This window comes from Micropterus dolomieu, linkage group LG15 (genome assembly GCF_021292245.1).
Source record: "Micropterus dolomieu isolate WLL.071019.BEF.003 ecotype Adirondacks linkage group LG15, ASM2129224v1, whole genome shotgun sequence".
Taxonomy (NCBI): Eukaryota; Metazoa; Chordata; class Actinopteri; order Centrarchiformes; family Centrarchidae; genus Micropterus; species Micropterus dolomieu.
In genome coordinates, this window is record NC_060164.1 from 6,009,253 (window position 1) to 6,035,793 (window position 26,541).

General features: G+C 42.1%; 2 protein-coding genes across 9 annotated transcripts in view; one reads left to right on the forward strand and one right to left on the reverse strand.

The window, feature by feature from the left end:
- The window catches only part of cpeb3 (cytoplasmic polyadenylation element binding protein 3), a 39,147-nt gene extending 35,608 nt beyond the window's left edge, over positions 1 to 3,539 (reverse strand). Inside the window, exons 1-3 of one of the 8 annotated variants that reach the window (XM_046070674.1) lie at positions 3,506 to 3,539; positions 2,808 to 3,032; positions 204 to 1,102 (exon numbers count right to left, since the gene is read on the reverse strand). In XM_046070674.1, coding sequence (XP_045926630.1) covers positions 204 to 1,091 — 888 coding nt within the window. In that variant the 5' untranslated portion in view covers positions 1,092 to 1,102; positions 2,808 to 3,032; positions 3,506 to 3,539. Of the gene's footprint in view, positions 1 to 203; positions 1,322 to 1,373; positions 1,428 to 2,526; positions 2,545 to 2,613; positions 2,633 to 2,807; positions 3,033 to 3,505 lie in introns of those variants that run through there. The other 7 variants (XM_046070679.1, XM_046070678.1, XM_046070681.1 and 4 more) reach the window with 7 other exon arrangements.
- Positions 3,540 to 3,742: 203 nt separating this feature from the next.
- march5 (membrane-associated ring finger (C3HC4) 5) overlaps positions 3,743 to 26,541 on the forward strand; it is a 27,857-nt gene continuing 5,058 nt past the window's right edge. Inside the window, exons 1-4 of the mRNA XM_046070684.1 lie at positions 3,743 to 4,147; positions 16,472 to 16,674; positions 25,862 to 25,992; positions 26,288 to 26,471. Of these exons, the coding sequence (XP_045926640.1) occupies positions 4,104 to 4,147; positions 16,472 to 16,674; positions 25,862 to 25,992; positions 26,288 to 26,471 (562 nt within the window). The 5' untranslated portion in view covers positions 3,743 to 4,103. The remainder of the gene's footprint in view (positions 4,148 to 16,471; positions 16,675 to 25,861; positions 25,993 to 26,287; positions 26,472 to 26,541) is intronic.

Below are 26,541 nucleotides of genomic sequence, written 5' to 3' on the forward strand. Positions count from 1 at the left end.
CCTTATCGAATAGCCTTTTTATATCTCAGGCACTGATGGTTTCTAATGAATATTTATGTAAAATACATTTTTAAAAAGGTCTATATTTTTGAGAGGTCGACCACCAGGTTAAAGCTGACAACATTGGTGAACACGTTTAAATAGCCTACAGGCTGAAGAGACAGAGCTAGGCCTAGGCCTGGGCTTACTGTTTATGGATTTACCTGGAAAGGCAGTATGTTGTTGCTGTTGTCAGTCCTGAAGGCGCTGTCCTCCATCCACGGCTTGGGGGTGAGGGGACCAGGTCTTGGGAATTTAGGGGGTGCTATAACATTGCTGCTATAGGGCTTTTTCATTGGGGAGATAGGGTTCAGGGGGGACGGCACCCCGACGCCGACTCCGACCCCGACGCCCACCGCTCTGCGCGGGTCCCTGCCTGCTTGCAGCCCGCTCCAGGGGTTGGAGGCTGTGTTCCATGCGGCGTTTTGGTGATTATTCCAAGCGGACGACGGGGCAGAAGAAGACGACGACGACCCCTTGCTGTTATTCATGATGGTCTGATAAGCGTTTCTCTGGGGGAAGGGGCCTTGGTTAGGGCTGACAGGGGATCTCCTCTGCTGCTGCTGCTGCTGCTGCTGCTGCTGGGCTTGCTGTTGATGCTGTTGGGACTGGGGAGCCAGACCCATCTGCGGGGAGAAATTACCCCCGAAGACCGGGTTGACGTGGTGGGGGAAGTTCTGGAAAAGCATCGTCCCGTTCACCGAGGGTATTCCCTGGAAAAAGCTATCGTCCACGGCGTTTGTGGACCCCGTGGACCAAGTGCTCCCAAACGAAGAGGAAGGGGAGGACAGGGGACCGCTGGTCTCCTGCGGCTGGTGGTGGAAGCTCAACCCGGGCAGGATCGGCGACTCCATCGGCACTTTGTCCTTGCTGCTGCTGTTCAGCGCTGAAGCCGCTTGGTTGCTCCCGGCTGACGGGCTCTCCGACTCCGATGAAGAAGAAGTGGGTTCCGATGACGGGGTCGGGGTGGAGGGAGGAGGGTCTGCTTGCGTCGGATCTTGCTGATGATGAGGCTGGGCTTTGTTTTTGTCCATCAGTAAATCATCCTGCATGGTTTGCTGAGCTGCAACGGGGGGAAACAGAGACGAGGAGTTATTATTATTGTTGTAATTTAGTAGATCATACACCGGGCTCGCTGGGCTGCTGTAGAATCTGATGAACTGGGACAACTCCGACATGGATATGATGTTAGAGGGACCAGGCAACTGCAAAGCGAATGCGTGATCACCCATTTAGCCGAAAAGACAAAAAAAAAAAAATCACACTTCCCAAGCCTAAAAGACTGATTCACAAATCCCACAAATTACACGGAGCATATGGCTGCAGATATTCACCAGATTTCGCCACGTCTCGTTTTTCCTTCCACGCATGAACTCCGGAGCTGCAATGTGAAACTGATTCAGTGTGTGTTTTTTGCCCAAGGACCTCCCCTATATTCATTTACATACGTCAGTAAATACAGTCAGCTGTCCTTCAGCAAGGTTAAAAGACAGGTCTACCTTGACACACACACGATCACGGAGCCCTTTTTTCAAACTAAAAAAAACTTCGCCCTTTTTTATGCAGTAGAAAGTGACGCACCTGAACCACTTTATTATAGGCTACCGCAAAGATCTCTCATGTGCCTGTGGCTAAACATTGCCCTTACAATGACTATCGGTCTTATTATAGCTCGGCGTATAAGAGAATTAATTTGATAAATAAGATAAAGTTGACTGGCCAAATTAGTAGCCACAAGTCCATACAGGAACAATTTGATTTATAGTTAGGATTTTATTAGCGCAAAGAGGGACTCTGCCCGAGGTCCGCATTGACACAGCCACGGGTTGGCATTGACATACAACAGCCCACAGGCCTATGTAACTTGCATTTTAAGACAATAATAACTTAAAGCCAATGCTGGAACATCACTGAAAGCTCTACTCGGTGTCCTGTCCTCTATTCAAAGTTAAAGACTAGTCCATATTGAACCGTTCATGCAAAATTATCTTTTACTTTGCATTTAAGAGACAACGCCTATCAAAAGCCAAATTAAGTGCAAATTAAGCGAATATTATCATGATTGCGGTTTTGTAACCAGAAAGCCATTAAGCTGCCACATTAGACTATTATAAATGCAACAGTGGGCAGACAATCTTAAAATGTAAATAGACCACCCTATGCTTGATTATTGAGAGGCTACACTGGGCAATTGAGCACATCCAGCTGGAGCACATGCAAGAAATCGTGTCAAATCATCCAAGGTTATAATGACGCTAAATTAAAAAGATAACATTGATGAGGCTCCTCTTTACTGTCGGAACCTGGCTGCAGGAGAGCTAACGCGCACCCTGCACTAGAGGCCTGTCAATAACATGAACGCAATATTCACAGACTGAAAATAACACTCCAGATGACATGCAGGTAAATTCAGCAGCATGTTACAGACAGAAATGATACAAATTGGACTTTTAATGGTATAATCGCAATAGCCTGCATTGCACACACCCCAACGGTTAATCCGTGTTTCCTTCTCCAAGAGCTGCGTTTCCAAGGTCATCAAAGCACAATAATCAGCAGCAAGTAGTGGCTCACCTCACCGGCCCTTTACCACAGACACTGCCAAAACGTGACCATTCATCGCCCCGATCGAGGCATCCGATACATTTCATGAAGCTGTGTTGCCTTGAAATGTCCCTTTAATCCATAGGCTATGTGTCCATCCACACAAACGACAAAACAGCATGCACACAAAGCTTCCACTCTGCCCAACGTGAAGTTTGAATTACCTTTATCGTTCACCTTGTGGGGACTCTGTAAATAAAGATATTTCTGTTTGCCTCGTCTGGGTTTAGATATGACAAACGAGCTACCCTTGTGCCGAGATAGTCAGCAGTTGCCTCAACAGCTGATTGACTGCGGCGCATGGATGATGCCGAGGAGGCTGTAGGGAGTTGTAGTTTCTCACTATTGCAGTGGCTAGTCAGCAAAGAGAGGATACCGGTATGTTCCTTCTGCGGTGGTAAAAAAAAAAAAAGATCAGCTTCAAAGCTGACCTTTAGGTTACAAGATGGAGTTAAAGCAGCAATAACAAAAATAGTGATGACAGTCTAACAACTCTCTCTCTCTCTGTCTCTCAATTCAAAATTGAAAGAAAATTAGCTTTATTGGCATGAATGTATAACAACAATATTGCCAAAGTTACATATACATTACATAAGAACAATTAATTTCATTAAATAAGTAAATACAATAGTATTCTTTCTTTCTCTCATCATGTACGCATGCGCACACACGCACGCGCAGGGTTCATGTAAGTGAGAAACAAGTGAGGCTATAGGTATTAATTGCTTTCGTCAACTAAGCAGAAACGCTTGATGTGATATGATAAAAAATAACTTTTATAATTAAGTGAATACCAGAAGAGAAGGTGTGGAGCAAAAGCTACTTTCTCAAAAATGAATGTAGCCTAATGAAAACGTCTTACCGCTATTAGAAGTGTTCTGCAGCCATATATGCATCTTCATGATAGGTCTATCTTCTAGACGCCGTGATCTCTCTTTGGCACATCTGTCGGGAACGGATTCAGAATATTAATTTGATATTTTTGGCCATAAGAGGGAGGAAAGCATTATTAAACTACATTTCCCATGACAGGGAATGGTGTCGTTGTCAGCGTCATCCTTGTTTTGATGATGCAACCACGCACAGCCGTGCTTATTTTGCGGTGCCTCACAGGCTTCCAGTCAATGGAGACAAGCGGCCACGCCAATGCGATAATACTAGTGACAAACGAGGCCGTAGCCGATGTCAAGTTAAATTTGAGTTGAAATAGTGCATCGCTCGTAGATGAACTGCCATGCCCGTGAAGGAATAGTTGTATGCTAAACAATTGGCCCTTTTTGCAGCTGACGCGCCGTAACAACACAAAGGCCTATGTAGCTAGTTAGCTAGCTAACAAGTAATTCAACGCCAGCTGCAGCAAATTAACAGGCCTACCATTTTAATTTTTTTTTATCCGTAACTTAAGACAGTTAATCTGCTCTACCAACAAGACAGTATTTCAGTATTTATTTTTGCTTCTAATGGAGGAACAGAGTGCAGCGGCCATGCAGCAAAATTTGGACAGGTGAGTTCAAGTTTAAGGCTAACATGCTAATGGTAGCGACATAGCTTTACGTGAAATCACAACACTCGACAGATATGGGGAAGTTAACTTAGTTTTTTGTCTGTTTTAACACGTCGACTTTATACCGAGAAATGTATTTAAACTGTTTTGTGTACTATTAACGTTAGCTTGCTAAGTTAATGTATTTCTGCAATGTTGAGACAGGATGTCCTCCACTACTAACTGAATATCAGACTAAGTTAACACAGCTGAGTGATCATAATACCTGCCTATCAACTTGAACACATGCACATTAGCGTTATATAGTTAATTTTTTTACCTTGTTACACGTAAACCAACCCAAAGACTTCGTGTCAACTGCCTCTTTTAACTCACCCAAACATTTGACCTGTAAACTACTGACCTTTACGACGAGAAGGGTATATCAGTAGCATTTCAAAAATTGTCACGTTCATAGTTAACAATCATTATAGCACTGAATGAGTAAACTGTCTATCTTCTATTACATAAGACACTGAAAACCATTCCCATGACAAGTTTGCTTTCATTCCCCTGAATATGTACTATTCAAGCACACACGTGTGCACACAATGACCACATATTAAGTAATTCCCAAGTAACATGATATGTCTGACTTGTGTGCATGGAAAACGTTTGTCACCAAACAGATTTGAAAAAGAGGGCTAATCATATTGCGCATACACTGAGGACAAAGACAGAGTGGGGGGGTGCAGACATCTTCAGACAAAGCTGTGTCTTTAGGGGAAAAATCGGGGTTGGAAAGGTCAACACCATAAACCTGATTGAAAAATAACTATTTGTATTAAGTTGTACAAGCTAAAGCAAGAGTGTGCATGAGTAACACATAGTTCATCCAGACAGACACAAATCAAAGCTGTCAATGGGGGGAGGGGATGTGTACTTACTGACCAACCCTGTTTGTGTGGTGAAATCTCTTCAATGAACAGGTTTAGCTTTGTGTCACCCAAACTGTCATAGCTGTCCAATGCATGCACACACAAGTAGGTGAATTCCAGTTGAAGCTGTAGGAGTGTTACAGTGGCAAGTTTTACCATTGACAAGAGTTCAAACATGCCGTCTGACATTGAAGCATCCGGCAACATAAGTTTTATTTTGCAGTGTGCGGTTCCCCAGGTTGAACCTTTTCATAGTCACATGGAGGGGAGATCCATCGTGATGTGTGGAATTATTTTGAGCCATAAACGCACACAACCATACCCCTCAGTACACTTCATCAGGGATGTCAAGGCACACAGTCAGCAACTCTGCGGGTCGCTTGGACCAGTATGAGGCTTGGAACCTTGCTCAAAGCTGTAGCTCGTCACTTTGGCGGTCACACAAAACATCCTAAATGAAATCCAGACACTGCAGCCTCAAATTTGTCTTAAAGGCTGATCCTTCTTTTTATTTGTGATGGCCAGCAGCTAACCCCTCTAGGCAGCACGTTAAATTCACATTCAGCATTCATGATCATTCTGTCTGTTTGGCTTCCTGGGTTGTGTTGGCTAAAGTGTCTGTTCCTGCTGTGAACCTTTCCAGTGTTTTTAGTTGGTGTTGCAGCTTTTTGTTCATGCTGCTCTACTCTCATGCATTCACGGTGACTGTGTATTTTAAGACACCTAACCAATAAAATACTAAGTAAAAAGTATCTATCAAACCAACTATAATGTCTCTTGAAAATAATTTCAAAGTAGTACTGGAAGTAGTAAAGACAAAGGTTAGCTCACTATCTTATTTAACAGAGGGTAAAAGACTTCAGGTATCCTGGCCAAGACAGGCAGCAACACAAATAACAATATTTCAGACATAAGACAAACACAACAATTTAAAATGAGAACAAATTACAGAATTATAAAATCTTAAAACCTCTATAGCCATCCAATTAATTTAGAATCAATTTAAATGCGTCCATTGAGACCAGCTCCCAAAGACGCAGCTTATTGAACTTTATTCCATTTTATTTACATCCGTGATCTTTTGAGGTGGCAGTAGCTCAGTCCATAAGGACTTTGCTGGAAACTGGAGGGTTGCCGGTTCAAGTCCAGCTCGTCCAACAGATGTGGAGTGGTAGCTGGAGAGGTGCTAGTTCACCTCCTGGGGACTGCCGAAGGTGGCCTTGAGCAAGCCCCTGAACCCCCAACCGAATAATGTATAGTATCTACCAAAACCAGTAGAAAGGGGTTATTATCCGAACAACTTGCAGAATCGACCAGTAATTTTTCAGATATGAGTATCACGCAGCCAACACTAGAACAGACATACTGACAGAGACGTGCTGCCATCTTGGATGTGGACAACAAAAAGTATATATGTTATATCAATGTCGCACTCATCAGCTAGATATCTCTAGTGCTTTCTTTGTGTTCAACTTATATCAACAGATGTCTGTCTGTTGTGGCTAAAGGTAGCGTGGCTTGATATGCAGTTTTGAAGACTTTGTCCTGTAGCTTTAATTCATCTGAATAGGTATTCAGTTTCATGTGATGGTGAAACTGGATAAAATGACATGGTAGCTCGGATGTTGCCAGCCCTTTCCTGACATAGCCCCACCCATAGTAGAGAGGGCAAAACTCACGTTTCATTTGCAGAAATAGTGTACCCATTTAAAGACTGTATAAAATTATACAGGCCTCAAATCATCATAGCATCTTGGTAAAAAGTGGGAAGTTAAATTAATGAAGTGTCTAACAAAAATCACAGCTAATTTAGGGAGCAGTTAAAATTTTGTGATATTTTAGGGTTAGTCTTCTGACAGCAGGAGGAAAAACAAGCAAATACGCTTTGTGTGACCTATGTTGAAACACAAAATAAGCTGTGAGAGGTAGGTGGGAACAGAAAGTTCTTAAGTGCTGAAGATCACTGGCCATGTTTGTGAAAACATTATAGTATGAGATGGGAATGGCTTGAAGTTTTGTAAAATTCAGTCTGCGATCAAATGTAAACACACTGAAATTCACTGGAACCTGTTGTCAGTTTAAGTTAAGGATGATTTTATCTTTATGTGGGCAAAGACTAGACAAGTAAATGAATTGTTTGTTTTTCAGCTCTGAAAGGTTTCAGTAATTGAACAGGGCTTTTCAGTTAAGACAATCTCAAAAAACACAAAATGCTGGTTTCGATTTGTTCACTTGTTAATTAAAATACTCCAAGATTTATATTGTTCAAAACTACACATCTCTTCTGATTTAACCAAATTTCAGGGATTTTTGTGGCTCAAAATGAGGCAGAGGTGGTCCCATCGTGATCATTTACAGTTATCACATTATAGAATATACTATAAAAAAAAAGGTGCCCTGTTCAACATTAAATCAAATACAACATAAAAGCAAATGTAACATCAGCTATTTTCATCTATAGTTTACATGGGTCCCCTTGCATTGTAGTTGATGTGATATTTGTTCTTGCTGAAGCATGTCACATTGACATGGTTAAGCTTGGTTTTAGACATCTTCAAATACTGGTATGCTGAATATATTTACACAAATGTGGATTGCCAACTGTTTTGAAGCATTTAAAATGAATTTGTAAAATTTAAGTAATCTGCTCTCACTTTCATAAGACAGCCTATAATTTATTTATTTTACTTTCTAATTGGATACATGTGTTGTAAGATGTAGGTATTGTAATTAGCTGGGGGCTCGTGGGGGCGTCAGAAGAACTTCATTGAACTGATCTGAACCACAAACCAAGAAATAAAACTAGTGTAAAGTTGTAGATCGACATTTACAGATTTTTTTTTTTCTTTTTTTTTTTCCTAGCTTCCTTTCTAAAAACTGAAAATAAACGCACTCTGTATTTGCTTTACAGGATGGCATTTAGTCACATGTAGAGGCTTATAGAGCAGCGTTCACTAAAGACCACCATTTGTAGTTGCACTTTTAAACGCCTGCTGGTGATATGAAACTATTTAAGAACAGCGATAAGCAATTTTGTGTTAGTGATAATTTTTGCTGTCACCTTTTGGCAGACATTTGCCAGTGGAAAAGATGTCATGCCCCTGCGCTGCTGTCCAGCCAATCGGACGGCTCTTTTACTTCCTCTGAATTGTGAAAAAAGTCAAACAAGCATTGGTATTTCAATAAATTTGAATTGCAAGCTTTCGCTTTTAGTAAACCTCAAGGGGGTTGTAAGGCTGAATCAGGCAATAAAACTGAATTGAGTAGGTTACCCATGAAGTACAGTTGCAAAACAAGAGAAATCTGCTAGATCAAACTTAATATTAGAGTAACCCCAGGATTGGAGTAGGTGTTTTTATATGAATTAAGTTTATGTTGTCTGTGTAATGAGTACATTTTCCTTATTAAAAAATGAATTGTCATTGTAGAAAGGGCAAGTCATGATATGCAAAGTGTTCATCTTGACTTCACTTCAAAATTGTGTGGCTGGGGCATTGAAGCCCTATGCTGAATTCAATAAAATTATTGGTTGAACTGGCAGGTTATGCTTATTAAGTTGAGTGCTTTGACTTGTCAATCTAACTGTTTTTCATATTCCTGGCAGTACACAAAATTGAAGCGCAAACTTGGACTTGGCCACACATGCACTGCATATTAAGATGGATGTGATAAGTGTCTTCCACCAAAATGGGCAGAGAGTCTTGTTTTTAACATGGCCTAGCATCTCAAAGATTTTCCATAACTGACCAGGCAAGATGTCACCTTTATTCTTGATGTAATGATAAAACGGAGTTTTCCATCTTCTGTGTGAGCGGCGGCGAGCAGATGCTACATTAGGTCCAAGCACATTAGTGGGTTGTTTCCCTCAAAATAGTCACTGGCATTTAATAGCTTGTGCAGTGTGTTTCTAAAAGGCATTTGACACAGCACTTTGTCAATATTGCACTTTGGACTTTGAAACCATTTCCCAAGCACATGGTAAAGTAGCAGGAGGAAAGGACGGGCATGCGAGCTTTGTGAAATTTGCTTTAGCTGCGGGTGTAAGGCAGTAACCCTGACAGTGTTTGAGACGCTGATAGCAGGAAGATATAGGCTATGTCATGTCCTCTTGCTTCTAGATTGCTGTGTACCGAGCCTCTATCACTGGCAAACATAAGGCTCCACAGGCTCTTATCTGGGCCTGCCACAAGCAGCCAGCTGCCCCTGCAATGCAGTGTTTCACAAATAGATGTGGGGAACACATTTCTGGGTGTAGTGACCTTTTTTTATTGGCGCTTTCACAACCTCCGTGTTTTACGTTCTTATCTGCTTTTGTTTTCCAGCTCTGACCCTGTTGCTCATGTATGAATATAAACAGGCTGTGTGCTGTATGTGTATTAGTGCTATTCATGATTGACCATGATTTGGTGCACATTTTTGTAAGGGGTGGAGTTGGTATCTACACGCTCACTTCTATCCTGAGAAAAGTGACATTCATTATCTTGTTGTAAAAAACTAGATAGATAAAGATGCATATAATTTATCAAACTGTATTGTTAGGGATTTTTACTTTGATCTAGCAAAGAGGCAAGCCTACTTTTTCTAAAATTGCAACGCAGAGAAGGTAACAGTTATGTCATGTCATAAGGTATTCTGACAACATTTGGGTCAAATGTTTACAAAATCATCAGTCTGTTCATTCATGTCTATTATGGATGGACACTTCAAGCAAAAATATTCGATAGTCATTGGAAACTATTTGGACACGCACACGCCTGTTTTCTATTTCCCTGGGAAATCTCATTGATAGAACACTAACCTTAACCAAATGTAACACAAACCCTAAAAACATGTCCATTAATGGATTGTAGAGGGCTACACCCAACAATTATTTATCCATTAATCTGCAGATTATTTTAATGATTCATTAATGCTGTAGTCTGTAAAAGCCTAAACTTTGAAAAAATGCTAATCACAACCAGCAATCCAAAGAAGCTTCATTTATCATAAATGACGAAGAAAAGCAGCAAACCTTTAAGAAACTGGAACATGGAAATGTTTGACTTTTTCAAACGTTTGAAAAATGACAATAAAACAATAAATCAAAATAGTTGGCATTGAATTCTTTCAGTTGTTTAATCCACTAACTGTTGCAGATCTAATCACCACTGGTCATAGTCTTCTTAACTTGGTTATGCTTTGATTGGCCCATGTGGGGCAGCCTGGACTCCTGTGCACATGTTAATATAATACAAAGGTCACAGTATGTAGTACTGCAAGTAGTAGAAGTACACAAATTTGTATCGCGGTGTGTTAGTTGACTAACTTGCGTGCCAATGATGTGATAAACAAACGCACCTCCCTGAATAATATTTACTGTTTAGTTTCTGTTTTGGAAATGTCACAAACTATTATGAACAATAATGCAATATACTTGCCATAACTGAAAGACTGAAATGTTTTTGATGACACTGTCAACAAGGTGTGGATTTAAATCTGGTAATTGTAGAGGCTGGAGATTATGTTTTATTTGATTGCACAATATTGTAAGGGCACCCTGTTATTTTGTCCACCTATGTGGAAAATCTCCAAGACTACAAAACTATCACATATTTTCGAGTCATCGTGGCAGCCGCTGAGCGGAACCTCACAAATTTGTCTGCCAGAGACTCATTTAATCATGATCTTGACACATGAAAGTACTAATCTTAGACTCTGGTTACTAGACTATTCAAGGCTGGCAAACAGCCTGGCTGGTGGTTGTTTTAACTGACACGGACAAGACTAGTTTGTAATTTAATAGAAGCAGTCAGACATGGAGCAGGCCCCCTAGGTCTTAACCTTCCTTTAAAGATGTTTGTGGGCCAGAATCCGGTGCCCTGGCTTTGTGCTGAGGAACCTCCAGCTTTCCCACAGTCACATGACTGCTTCCGAGTGAAGGGAGCCTTTGTGCGGTGGCTTATGTGCTTGTTAAAGAACGCGAGCCTGACTTGTGAGACGATGACAATGTTTGTACACAGTGTCAATCCCACTGTCTTCCTGTATCTACTCAGACCCCCTGCACCCCCCCCTCACACGGTGTGTGACTTTGATACAGTTTTGTTCTTTTTGTCAAAATTTTATCCTCAGCTGAACTGTAACACATAATGACGTCCTAGCTTGACTGGAAGGATCTACAGTCTTTTATTGCTGCACATTCTGGTGAAATAAAAAGGATAATACACCGTGCTGTTTGCCTGCCCTTGACGTTTCAAAGCAGTCGGTTAGCATTAGGTGGATTAAAGCACATTGTGGAAACAGAAAAGTCCCACTTGAATTTGCCTGTTTAACATGTAAATAAGTGGTTGAGGCGGCAGGTCACCTTGCTTAAGCATAGTTCAGGCAAGTTGCCATCATCAGATCTCCTGTTCTTTAAAGGACATTTTCATGGAAACCTCCAGATGTTGTTAAGCAGCAAGAGGGGAATGTGTCAGGTGTGGTCGCATCTGTCAACATCATGTGTCTGTAGGTTTGGGCTTCGTTTTAAGTCACATGTGAGCAGTGTCTGAAATTTAACTTTCACTCATTCGAAAAAATCCACTGGCCAAAATAATAAAATGCCTTTTAGTCACTCATACATTTGTTTGACAATATTTCATTGAGATAATAAGGTATTATGTTGACTACAATCGTACGAGGCCGGAGCAAAAGTAGGAACAAAATTTAAAAAAAACAACTGTTACTCACTTTAAAGCCTGAATACAACTTAAGAAGTCTTGATCTCAACATTTGACTGAAGTATTTGCTGTTAAACTAAAATATATAATAAACTTAAAGATTAAATGATAAAAGTATTGGGTCAAACACAGGAGGAGGAATTCTTTTCCTGTGTGAAACAAATAGTCAACATTGATTTAAGGACATACTTAAACTCAAACCATAATCTTTTCTTAAACCTAACAAAGTAGTCCTGGTGCCTAAAGCTAACTGGTGCCGTGGCACAAATTCAAACTACGGACGTTGCGGTTATGTTGTATGCAGCTTAACCATTAGACTACCATGGTGCCCCAGACGTCACATTTGCTAACTGAATGCAGAAAAAGAAGGTATTGTAAATGTGAAAATATGACTGCCATGGTGGACAGGTGTGTGTGTGTGTGTGTGTGTGTGTATTACATGCTTTGGTGTGATACCGGGTTGCAGCAGCAGACTGGTGGTTAGTGATAGTTTAGCTCAGTATCTAATTTCCTGTATGGTAAACGGTGTCACGGAACTAGGAGCGCTCGAAGGTCGTTTCTGCGGCAATGTTGATGTGTATAAAAATGCACACGGGGTTGGAGGGTAGGTGTCAAACTGACAACAAAACATAGTAGAGAGACTCAGTTTTGTTTTTACATTTGGCACTTTGCAGGTGTTGCTTGTTGTAAAGACTTTGTAGAATAACAAGTACCTGCTCCACCATATGAATCAGTAAGTCTGAGTTAGGTTTTTGAACACTGGTTTATCAGACTTTTGCTACTGTCTATTTTTAATTTATAGCCAGTTTTCATGTTGTGTTGCACATGACTTCTCTGTATGCAGGAGACCTTTTTGTGCATGTGCAGCGCAGGCTTATCTGCCCCAGTGTTCTGTTAAACAGGGCTGAGGCAACAGCGAGCTGGAGATTAAGGTTTCGCACAGAGGATAGCATTTCGATGCTGTTGTATTAGGTCCTGTCATGCTGCGGGGCTGGGTTACAGGAATCGAAAGGGAGCGCTGGGTTTTGTTCTCCTCGGTCTTGCTCCTGTGGAGACATCTGTCCACTGTTGTACTCAACTTCTTATAGTCATGTTTTATAGTTGCATCGGTTTCAGCCTCTGAGCTGTTTTGGGGATATTGGTGTAAGACATGGAAATGGTGACACGATGCATATTTATTTTTTTTTCCCCTCATCAGCCTTTTCTTGCTTTGCAGTGCAAAAAGAGATTTTTTGAGTATGGTGCAGGCTCACATACCTGTCAAAAGCAAAGATGTGGTGGGCCGTTAGGTGGTGAGCTCTATAAGGACTGGAGACAGAAGTGATGAAGTCGTTTCCATCAGATTCACCACGTGTCCCTTAAGCTGGCCATGTTACCGGAGCGCCTCGACCCTAAGGCTTCTCTCCTGCATAGTCATGTTTTATTCAGCATCAGGGGAGTACTGGAAAATCATCCACTGCAGGCAGGCAGCAACCTGAGCAAATAATCCAAGTTGGCCTTCCAGTCTTTCACAGATGAGCCCCCTCTACGCCCCAGTAACAGAGCACATCTAGACCCACAGTATGACGATGACAGAAGGCCACAGATTTGACATCCATTATTCACCTTTGGGAGTAAGGGTTGAAATATACATGGTGTACTGTGGGGATTCATGGAGTCGACTACTCAAATGATAAAGCCAGTGTAGAAGGGCTGTTAGAGGTGGCCGCCAACAAAAGTTTGCTCTGAAGTGAAGAGAACTCACCAACCTCTGTCTCCAAGAAACAATTTGGTATTTTCTTTTTTTCCACAGGCGGGAAGAAGGCATCTAGTTGACTAAACCCTGGCAGGGAAGAGATACGGCAAGATAGTGGAATTAATTTTCTTGAGCTGTAAGCCATAATCAAGACTTAAAATTTGGGGGGGGACGCTTGAAATAATTCACTTTGTGTAATGAATATAAACTATGGGAGGTGTGTGTAGACTAATCATTGTTTCATTCATCCAGTGAAATGCCAACTGTTCAAGGTTCAGTGTAATCATGAAAATGAGACTGTAAATGTCACACACGGATTATCAGGCTGTAAATGCAACAAGCTGGCCTCAGGCCTAATTGAATGCGAACGTGGCTTAAATGAAATCTTGCCATTTTCAATGTAGTTGGTTATTTGGTTTAATTTCAACAATTATCCCACTGGTGTAAAAATGCATTTGTTCTTAGTTTTTATCAGAACCAATAGGACTTCTAGTCATAGTTTGGGAGCCTGGTGTTACTGATTTTCTCAAATCAATTATTCAGGTCTAACCTATGACTATTTTCTTGGTACATAGTAGATAAGATAAGAGTCACCGGTCTAGATTCTTGAACTCGGCCTCCATGCAGTGAGACACGGGGGTGGGGTACCTTCCAGCCAGTCGCATGCTGCTGATTAATTATGGAAAAGCAATATAATGTCACAGTAAGAGATGTACTGTGGTAAGGTCAGGGAACTTGGATCAAATTACCTCCCAGATGTTGGACAAACATGGAGCAGAGGAGGGCTTGGATGTATTTGTTCACAATAGGAGTCCCAATTAATTAGAAGATAGTACTGCAGACATGCCAAACATACTAATTGCTGCTTTCCTGTGAGGAGGCATACGTTTGAGGAGGCGGATTCTTCCTGCCTCATACCCCTTTTTTTTTTTTTTTGTTTTCTTTTTTTTTTTTTTAAAGCAGAAGAACAGTTTACTCAGAAGGACCTTCACTGTGTGTGGGAGGAGAGGAATGAGGATGTGTTGGGATACTTGTGGGCAGGAGGGGGGATGTTAAAATATGGTTTGGCTTGTGGCCAGAACAGGGCATTTCTCTGGTTGTCACATAGAAGGGAGACTGCGTTGTCTCAGTGTTCTGCAACCAAACCCCCTTCTGCTTTCACTGCACATACTAGCTATGGTTTATCAGAATATAGTGTTCATGTGCACAGGGATGCCCTGGTGAACATAGGCTCAAGTAACAATGTGATTGATCTTCAAGGCAGTGTCAAAAGAATGTAGAGCCAACTAGATGCAAAGCATGTGGCCATATTCAGTAACAGTAACAAGAGAAACAGTATAACAGAAAGTATTGATTTTGATAAGAAATGGTATCTTGTCACTGATGTGATCTGAAATGTAATCCCCTGGAAATTCTTTGCCTTGTTTCCAGATGGCAGGATGAAAGGGCTGTTTGTATGAGCGTGTGTGTGCATTGAACAGTTCCTGCCGTGCTGTCAGAGATGTTTGACAAGCAGTCATCCTAACGGATTGTTTGCCTATAGGGTTTATCTATTGATCCTGGCTGATTTCATGCGGAGTCACTGGCTCAGAGTGATGTGTGTTCCATCTAGGCCATTTAGTCTGGAGTTATTTGAGGGACTTTGATCACTACCTCTGTCATTGTTCCCTAAATGCTGAAAAATGGCCTCACCAACACTTTTCCCAGTAAGAACTCCTAATAAGCCTAAACTATTAACGGTTTGATGTGAATTTGTGTTGCTGACTGCCTGTTTTCCACTCGGGGGGGACGACATGAAAGATTAGTCTTGCTTGCTATCTTTGACTCCAGACTACTAGATACAAACAGATGCTCACACATGTGCCTCACTGTTAAAAAGCATAACCTACAAACAAAACCAACAACATAGCTGAAATACAGCATTTTATTAAAATTCCATGGTGAGATCAGGCCTGTCATAAAAACTGTCAGAACTGTAGACGGCTTCAGGAGGAGGGAGAGAGACTGACTTTATTAAGCCACTGCGCCTATTGCCAAACATTACAAAAAAAATAAAGACCACCTCCTTTTAGTTTCATAGCCAATTTGTTTCAGAACTAATTTTGTTGCTTCTGTGGGAACTTGGGTCCCTTTGGGGGGTGCAAAGACCCCCCTGGCTCCCTGTAATTTGACCACAGAATCTACAGTTGTAGACAGTTCTTTTTTCTGGCCAGTAGAACAGTCAGAACTAGTTATGGACAGATTTAATTGGTTGGCCAATTAATCAGGCCGATATCTGGCCTTTTTAAGACCCTCTGCATTGGCCGATGCATCCACTCAAGGCTGAACAGGAAATGTCTGCAGGCAGCCTGGTTAGTGTGGCTGCTCTTGAACAATGTTGGCGATCCCCGTTGCGAGTTTTGGGAGGTGGTGAAAAAAGTGAGTTTGGAGCCTTTTACTGTAACTCGTGCATCCTGCAGCAAATGTTTGCCTAAATATCTTAACTCATCTTTTCTAAATGTTTACACATTCCTCCCATCCTAAATCGCAGATCTAATGTAAAACAATTACTGGCTAGTGTTAAATGTATAGTTATACTGTATAGGATAATGCAGCCGACAAAATGTACCCTACTGTTAAACACCAGTCATGTTCTGAAATCTACAGCAAAACCAATTGTATTTTTCTATTTCATTGTCATCTAAAATGACACATGAATGGCTAAGATAACATGTAGATTGTACTCTGCATGAAATAATGAAATTATACATGACTTTTCTGTTTTGATATCGGCACTGTATCAGCCATCGGCCACCCTGCACTCTAAATATCAGTGTTGGCCATGGAAAAACCCATATTGATCGAACGCTAGTGTAAAACTGTAATGCAACTACCAAAAATATTCATTTAGATATCTGCAACCTTTTTTTGCAGTTATCAGGGTGTGTGAATGTGTCATTGTCTTCACCTGTGGGGGGTGTGTGTGTTTGTTTTTCAGGAGTTGCTGGGTATGCTTTGCCACAGACGAAGACGACCGCACAGCAGAGTGGGTGCGTCCGTGTCGCTGCCGCGGCTCCACCAAGTGGGTTCACCAGTCCTGCTTGCAGCGCTGGGTGGATGAGAAGCAGCGGGGCAACAGCACGGCCCGTGTGGCCTGCCCACAATGCAACGCAGAATACCTCATCGTCTTTCCCAAACTGGGTGGGTAGCATTTCACAAGGGGGTGGGGGGGATCTAGGGCTGGGGAGATGTAAATGCTCCGTACTTGTATAGCGCCTTTCTAGTCTTTTCGACCACTCAAAGCGCTTTTACACTACATCTGCATTCACCAGTCACATACACTGAGCCTAAGTGCTCAAACGGAAACATTCACACTCACTCATACGCGGAACAGCCGCCAGGGGCAATTCGGGGTTCAGTATCTTGCCCAAGGACACTTCGACATGCAACCAGGGGGAGCCAGGGATTGAACCGCCGACCTTCCGATTAATGGCCAACCCGCTCTATCTCCTGAGCCACAGCCGCCCAAATGGAGATGAGCTGGAGGCTTAGAAATATCAAGACAACCATGAAGCCATAGCGTTTTTTTCTCCTTTTAGGGTAAATATGATTCATTTCTGAAAAGTAAACATGCTTGAAAGTTTTTGTGCTTTCGGAAAACTTAAAACAATTAAATTGTTATGGGACATACTTAGTTATATTTTCCAAGGTCAAGTGATGCGGAGTTAAGATTCAAATTTTCCTGGTTTTATCATTTTCATGTAAGAAGCAATCAGCATACGTAGGATCAGGTACTTTCAAAAACCAGAGAAAACTATACAGAACTTTGTAATGGATTGTGATGCTAAGTTGTTTAAAGGGGCACTGCACCGATTTCTACATCATTCTGTTTACAGCTCTTGGGAGTACTACTGAACATGTGAAAGAGGTTGTATAAAGCTGTTGATGGTTCCAGAGGGAACTGTGCAAAACCTGATAAATTGCCTCAGGTGATGTCACTTCGACCCAGCTGTTGGCGGCTGAGGTGCATTGTGGGTAATGCGGGTGCCAGGTTTTGATAAGGACTATTTGACAAGATTATATCTGGTTCTACTTTTGGAATGCAATGCTAAATTGATGGATTGCTCATTAAAGTAGGGTTGTCGATAATTTCTTTTGATTAATCGATTAGTTGTTTGCTCTGTAAAATGTTAACTCTATCTTGGGCTATGGGAAACACAATGTCCTCAGATGTCTTGTTCATAACCCAAAGATATTAAGTTTACTGTCATAGAGGAGTAGAAAACAGAACAATTCATATTTAAGAATCTTGTATCAAATCTTTTGTCTTAAAAAAAATTACTCAAACCCACAAGTGTGTGTGATGCATATTTAAACTGTAAAGAGAAGTAAAAAAGATTGCCGGTTAGATAGATTGAGAAACTGCCAAAGAGTGTTATCAGTCATTCTGTCAAAATGTCATGAAAACTCAAATTTTCCACCAGCTGTCAACGTAGAAGCGGCATTATAGAGCAAATTTCCATGTAAATGGACTGCTGAAGCTCCGCTCTGAGGACGCTCTTAATAGCTGCTGCTGGTGACTGTACCCAAAGCTCTGAGAGCTATTCAGTTTGTCTTGCCTGAGTGGATGTTTATTTACTCTGGAGCCAGCTTAGGTTCTGTGGCGATCAGGGTAAATATTTCCTTTCAGCCTGACGAAGAACAGAAGGGGGCTCACTTGTTATATGGCCAGGCTCCCGGCTGATTGACCAGCAGCCGTTTAGAGAAGCCGCTGCCTCAATTATCCTGACACGTCAGAGTGACGAGGGCTTCAATTGTTCCCAAACACAAGCTATGACTCATCCAGCGAACATACACCATACACAGCCATGCTTATTTGGCCAGAAGCTCCTCATTATTTAGTTTCTGTCTCGGATCCCTTTATACTTAAGGCAGCTGACTCGAGGTACAGCAAAAAGAATAGTTTGTGGGGTTTGTTTTTTTGGTTTTTTTTTTAATTTTTACAGTCAAATGTCAAAAGCCTGGACACAGTGTGGAGTTGTCACTGGGTTACCCATCAGCCATTGGTCCACTGCTATTTCAACCTCAGAGAGAAGTTGCAATTTGAGACAGAAGCTGGCCCTAAGACAATGTTAGTCTGCAGGAGGCCTGGCCTGGCTGGTAAATAGGTTCATGTATATTTATAGTGACCAAGGCTGTGCTGTCACTCACTTTGGCTCTATAAGCAAATTTCCTCCTCCTCAGTAAATTAACCCTGTGTATGTCTGTCTCCCTCTGAGAGTTGATTGGCACTTTGCTGTTTGAGTCCTATATATTTGTGACTGTTTGTCCAGCCCTATTCTCCCCCCCCCCCCCCCCTTATTTTTTTTTTTTTTTTTTTTATTTTATTAAAGCTTGTGTTTATTTGCTTACAGGTCCCACTAAGACTGTCAGTTAGGCTCTGTTCAGACTGTAGGCAAATCAGATGTTTAGGACAGATTGTCCGCACTGTTATTTGCAAGTGATCACATTGCATTTGTGTGTCCAGACCTATCTGCATGGGCATCGGTAAGAATGTACGCTGGTGATGCGACTTTCCAGCGCGGAATCTTAAGAAATGGAGATCCATCATCATCAACAGTCGAGCCAATTTGCAGTGCAGAACAGGACAATATATTTTTAAGACAAGACTATAGGCACATACAGTTTGGTTTTATTTATAATTTCTGACTTGAAAAAATCTGAACAGCCAGAACTTCCATAATGAGACAGCTGAGAAATCTGATTTCAAACCCCCTTCAAATATGGCATGTGGTTTTGTGCTGTTCAGACTTTCTAAAATTAATCTGGATACGCCATAAAACGGATTTGGGCTGGCGGTCTGAACAAGGCCTCGGTGCTCTATATAAACCCTTACATGCAGAAAAGAAATATCTTCATTACATTACAAAAAATGTATCTGACTAATATGGGGCAGTTGACAGGGTCATGTCAGATCAGAAACAATCGTGCCACATCAGTGCACGTCTGACCAGGTGTTCCAAAATGAAGAACAAAGTCTGAGCTGAGCTTTTCTCATTTGTCATGAAAAATGATCTGATCTTTCCAACAGTTCAGTTGGAGCCTAACAGGAAGTTGAACTGAAGGGGGGTTTGTTGAATAGAGGCTGCAGTATCTGCAGATGCTCTACATTACACTCATTGCTTTAACATTTTACGACTAGAATCACAAAAGGCCCTTTTCACAGAAGACATTTTGACATGCCACAGTAGGCAAAGCACAGGTGTATATAATAAAATGAATGATGCTGAATTCCATTTAGCTGCTTCAGTTTCTGGCTCCTAGGTGTCCTAGTATGAATGCTGGCTCATTGTCAGAACTTAAATATATAATGCATATAAATAACACCTGTGCAGTTGCTACTCTAACAAGTTGTCTGCTGTGAAAAAGTACGCATCTGACAGTGTTATTTCAGCTCAACTTCGGGTGTCTTTTTCAGGGATACATTAGCATGTTTTCCTGGAGGACTGAACACTTATCTTTTTAATTTTGTTTTGGACTCTCACAAATCAAATTTATTTTAGGTTAATGTTCAAACTTAAGCGAAGGTAAATGCAAATCTATTCTGGTTCAGTGTAAACTCAGACTTTTTTTTTTTTTCCCTTCCCAGAGAGGATAAACATGTTTGTGTTCTCCAATGTTTGTCTCACTCACACTCATGCTGACTTGAAGGCACATTATGAACTGAGACTCTGCATCACACGGTAGCTTTTAAAGTCACTTTTAAGTCACATTGCATCAGTGTTTCCTTGGTGTGCCACACCTTCATGTCTTTGTGGTTAGTTATTCTTGGCCAGCTCTTTTTTTCCTTTTTATAACTGCCATCGAGGAGTTGTGGCCCAGAAGGTAAAATGTTTACCCTCAAGCTCATGTGCTCCTGACACCCACCTCTCCTCAAGTTTGTGTTCTTTTGCTCAAGTGGTTTGGACAGCAGCAATGGAGCATCGTGATGGATAGGTTAGTGGTTTATTTTGAAAGGGAACTTCCTCTTTATTGTGGATGATCTGCTGAGGGATAGCACCCTTAGAGAATGGTATAGCAGGCTTCTGCCACCATTGCAATAACTTCAATAAAGACACTATATAGGAAGATTTGATTGACTGGCCCCTATCAGACTATGGTGTGAACCGGCCCCGGTCTGAAAGTGACTTGCATGCACAAAAGAATAACACGACGTCGCACCAAAGTCAACTAGGAGACCACAGAGGTTAGCGCCTACGCTTTTTTTTGAAAGTTGATTCCAGGTTGACAAAAGGGAATTTGGGAGTAGATGATGACTAGGAAAGAGTCCACTGACCCCCTCCATTGCTGTTTGTGGTCAACGCAGCACCAGCTAGCGCAGAATTGTGACAATGGTAGCTTTAGAGTAACGCTGGAGTCGCATGAATTTCAATGTGACTGTCCAGACAAAGGTCACATTTCATTTGTTCTATTTTATATTTAAGTGCTAAAACCAAAAATGACTGAAGTCAAGTGATTTCTACACACTGGTCAGAACACATGAACACAAGGTTCATTTCCCCTGTAACAGCTGTGTATGTGGAGAGGCTCCTCAGCGAAAACTGTTCTTTTTCCTAATCCCATTAGCTCGTGTCAGACAGAGGTGTTGAGGGAGTGGTGCAGAGATGCTGGATGGGTCTGGGAGAGCAGAGTGGGAGTGAAATTGGGTCACGGGAGGAGCTGACGGAACAGCTCATCAAAGGCTGACTGAGCAGAGTGGAGTGGTGTGCCGCTCTGCTGAGGAATCCATGAAATCACAGCTGTCTTCCAGTGTTTCCCTGCGACTTAAATCTCACATTCACATCATCAGAACTCATCGTGTCTGTAATTTCTATATTATAAAGAACAGTATGTTTCTCAGGCCAAATACTTGGGTTTTTTCTTAGACTACCAGATAGGTGGGTTTTTATGTTTGACATTAATCCTCCAGCCAATCACACGGTTCTGAAACCTAAACCAGCAATGCTATAGTCTGAACCAAAAAATCTCAAACACATCATCCCACATCTGCATTCAGTAGCTACACAGGCAAAGGGCTCGATAAAGGGCTTAACTATATCATTCTTGATGAATAATGTGACTATTACTAATCTCTCCACCTCTTAGCTGAGATTTTATGTGTACTGTCTGAGGAGTTCCAGGCTCTAGCTGCAGGATACGCAGGGCATTAGTGCACTTCAAAGTGAGCAGGAGGAGTCTGTTTTGCTGCATCATTGCTGCAGTGTTCCTTTCCCATTTTTAATTCTTTATGGTTATATAGACATAATACTCCCCTTTTTTTATTTATGATTTACTTTCTCCACGATTTCATAGCTCTATGTATATAATTTTTGGTTTAAAACTTTAAAATATAATTTTAGTGGCTTCACAAGCTTTGGTATTTGCTGCAACTTTAATTAGCCCTCAGACTAATAGCAATTTCACAGCTTGTTGAAAACACTGGGGTGACCGCTTTCAATTTGGGTGATGGAGGCAAAGCTGCGGACAGGTAGACACGGGGAGCAGTGTTGGGAACTTGCCACAGTAGTTATATTCTCAGGGCTGCTGCAGAGACCAGTTCATTTCTAGAGGCTTGACGGGCATTACTGATGCTTGGGATCCAGGGTGGGACCCCTGCCTGCTGTCTGGCCAGGTGGTGGTGGTGGGGGGGTGATTTGGAGCCACAGATGACCTTTCCTATTAACCCATATCTTGATTGTTTTCACTGACTTGACACAGGAGGTGCAGAAGCTACTAACACTGCAGCCCACAAAGGGAAGGGTAGCTGTATGGTGGTCTGGCCACGTTCCCACCAGCACCTGCTGCAGAGCCAAAGCCAGCCTATCATGCTAATTTGGCTAGCAATATAACTCCGAGGACGGTGTGTCCTTGCTGCTCCTCCTTTACGGACATTGCCTAGAGAGTAAACAAGCCAGCTGGAACACTGTGCCAGCATGCGTGCCCACTACTGAAGAATTGCAGTTGCACTTTTCCCCTCTCTCTGCCCCCCCCCCTTTTAATTATCTTAATTATGGAATGTGCTGCCAGTGGCTTGAATGAATTGCTCAGCTCTCCATTGTGCCAGCGGCCATTAAGGGCGACCCAGTTCCCTCCGGCTGCGATGCCGTAATGCTTAGGCAGGGAGGAAGAGATTCCAACCCTGTCATCAAAATGTGCCATATTAATGCGCTCAAGCAAAGCGAGATCAATCCAGTCGGCAAACACAGGTGCAGTAAAAAGGATCTCTGGAAAGCATCAAAAGGCTGGCTGTAGACGAGAGCGCTTCTGTGTTTAGAAGTACTTTTTGAAATAAAAGTGTTATTTCCGTTGCATGTTAAGTAGCTTTAAAAGCGCCAAATGCTTCTTGCTTGCTTTGGGTTCCTTCCTCAACAAGTGGCCAGGAAAGAAAGACCTGCTTTAAACGCAATGAACTGCTCTTAACTCAAAGCTTTCTTAGTGAATGTACTCAGCTGCAGAAATACATGTACCGCTAACAGTGGCTGAATTGTATACAACTTGTGGCAAGTACTTATGGGTAACAGCCTCACAGTGGCCTGGCTGTACAAACGGCTTAATAAAGTCTTTATGTCCCAACTGTAAAAGCCCACAACCCCAAAATAACCACCGAGCCCCAGAATAATTTTAGAAAGCTGCTGCTGATTTTACATGCGACGAGCAGGCTAACGTAAATGTATCTGCTCAGGTGTTTGCATTAAATCAAACTGATGACTTGGAGATGGCTCAGCGGCTCTGCCAGTAATTCCCTCGCCAGCAGCCTGTAACAAACTACAACACAGTCATCCTCAACTTAAAGCGATGGAAGCTTTCTGCGCCACAGGTCAGCCTGTTTTTTGTTTTCCTCGCCGTACACACCAGCCTTGTGGCATAAATGAGCAGGATTATATATTTATCAGTCTGCTGCTGACATGGCCAGAGGGGAAAGGGTTCTTGAACCAAGTCCTGCTTTCACAATGACCAATGACCCAGCACTGTTTTTAATACCGCTTCGTAGTTTTGTTTCTCAACCAGACAAGACGTGTGTCAAAATCACTACTTAAAAATGTCACCCTTCCCAAGAGATAAGCATGTCAGAACGCCTTTTTGAAATAACCTTTAAACCACTTTTATAAATGGGAGATTATTTTACATCTCTGTATAATAATCCATCAAATGTATGAAGGTTTTAACATCTCAAAACTAAACCCATACTGTCAGGTAATGTGTGCTGTTGCAGACGATGTTTGAATTCTGATAAATATAGTTACTTCTGCTTGTCAGAACTTTTATTAAAGCCTCTGACTTCAAATACTGATGATCCTTTTTCTATATATTAAATATTCATAAATAAGCAACAGTCAGCATTGACAATACAATCATTTGTGTGTGAGCTAAGCAGCCAAACAGAGTAATAATACAATGAAATAAGAGTCTGGTCCTACATTTTCTCATCATACCTACAGTACCTATAATACTACAACTGCCGTTTGTGACGTTTCCAGTCAGGATGCTTTGTATTGCTCCTTCATAAGAGCTTGGCACTAAATTTTTCCTTTTAAGTTTCCTTTAGAAATATAGCCTTTTCTGAGCTCTCTTAACCAGCGTGGAGATGTGAGATGACCATGTCAGGTTCTCTATGATCTGTCTCTGCCTCCTTTTTCCTGAAGTCAACGGTCCCCTCCTTTGTTTAGCTGTAGTTGAGCAGGAGGCTGATAAAATTAGCCACAGTTGTCATTGGAGCCGTCAAAATCGACTGTTGTGGGGTAGAAATAAGAAGATATTGCTGTCTGAAATGTAGGGCTCATTTATTAAAAAATTACTTGCTAAGAATTTAGAGTGGTAAATCTGGTCCATTGCAGAAATGTCATGAAAAATACCCCAAACTGTTCCTGCTTTGGCAGAAAATGTGTATATGAAGGGCAGCACTCATTATAATAAAAAGGGGGTTTAGAAAATAGGTCTTCAGAGCCAGTAGTTCCTCTGGGCTGTGGATCATATCTTGCAGTTTGAGTTGCATTGTAACTCTCAGCCCACAGGACCCGGTGCTGTTGAGTGCTCGGCTCCTCTGGTAGCATCCCCACCCCACTCTCCTCCCACTGACTCCTGGACGAGTTATTAATAGGATATGGATGGGTCTGTCTGAGTGAGGAAATCAGGTTGCCTCCCTGTAAATATTGCATGATTTCCCTAGAGTCGGCCTGGAATGCCAGAGAGGAGGATGCAGTAGTTTTTTCTCCCCCCCCCCCCTCCCCTTTTTTTTTTTTTAGGCCCCGCTCCTCCTGTCAGGCGGGGACGTAGGTGCTCTGAAGACAAGTTTGGACTTCAGATTAATCAATTTTACATGCTTGTGAAACAGCCCAGTTATTTTTAAGCCTGGTGGAACCTGCCTGAGCACCCTCCGCCCTGTCTGTTAATAACCCTGCAATGCAAGGTGTGCACCATACCTGGCCTGCCTCAATGTTTTTCTGAAACTTTCACATGACTGCATTGTCATTTTTCCTGTTGCAGTGTTTGGTGCGAGCTTCCTCGTGTCTTAAGTATTTCATTGTTCAACAGTTAACTCAGCCCATAGGTAGAAATGGAAACGGTTACAGGTCACAGTGCTGGTTAGATTTCTGCGTCTCTTTACCTCTTTTACACGAGTAGGACATACAATGATGGCTGAATAGATGTGTATGTGTGGAGTTTAGATGCTTTTCTACTCCCCATGGGTGTTTCACCAGCAGGAGTCTCATGACCCCTGCTGTACACTCTCACTGTTCACTGGCTGTGTTACCTTACATTTGGCTTCAGTGCTGTCTCTTAAGCAGGATCTGCAGACTTTGAGAGTGTTCCCTCTCACGTAAATGACATTTCGAGATAACAAAAATGTGTTTGAATGTTTGCCAGTGACCGGATGTCCATGTGTGGATTTGCATAAATCTTTTTGCACTGGCGTTAGCTGGGATTAAATAAAATAAAAAAATAAAGGGAATTAAAACCACAGACCACCCTCCATCAGATATTGCTGAATGTCTGATTTAGTCTCGTACATTTCTGACCTTGTAGGAATAACGGTCTGAAATGGTAAAAGCCATTAACTTAAAACAAATATCAGTATCTGTGAATATGTTGGCTGATCACTAATGAAACTGCAGAACAGAAGTGCCATTACTAACGGTGCTCAGTATGTATCTCAGTCAAAATTCTTAAACACATCTAAGTTTAAAAATGTCTTTCAACCGACATCTCGTTATCGGAATTTTTAAAACCCCAATTAATGAGATCCTGTGCATCGGCGTCTGTTGACTACACACCAAACAGTGGTGGTAAGAACTTCAAAATAACAGTTGCGTGTGCACCACTTGTCTCACTTGCTTTGTTCCTCCTTCAGGTCCCGTGGTTTACGTGCTGGACCTGGCAGACCGGCTCATCTCTAAGGCCGGCCCCTTCGCTGCAGCTGGCATCATGGTGGGCTCAATCTACTGGACTGCCGTCACCTACGGAGCGGTCACGGTCATGCAGGTACGGCCACTGACCCCCCTCAGAGGTGGTTTTTGTAAAATGGGTCTGATTAGTCTAGTTAAGGTTGTGAATTTGACTCCAAATTCAAATCCTAGTGTACTAAAAGCAGTTTGACAAGTTTCATTTCTTTTTGGACATTTACCCATTTTACAAAACTATAATGTTTAGACGTGTTCAAGTCTCAGCCCCTTTTGTGCTCCCCTCTGAGTCTTTCCTTCTCACTTCTAAGTAAAAGTCGACCAGTTTCACTCCTCTGCTGTAGTTTTCCATTCTCACCGTCCCGTCTGCTCTCCAGGTGGTGGGCCATAAGGAGGGCCTGGACGTTATGGAGCGGGCCGACCCTCTGTTCCTGCTCATTGGCCTGCCCACCATCCCTGTCATGCTGATCCTTGGCAAGATGATCCGCTGGGAGGACTACGTCCTGCGTCTGTGGAGGAAGTACTCTAACAAACTGCAGATCCTCAACAGCATATTCCCTGGTCAGGACGCACACTGTGTAGAAACCCCTATCACTCAGAAATGTACTCATTTGTCTTTCTGCTTCTGCTG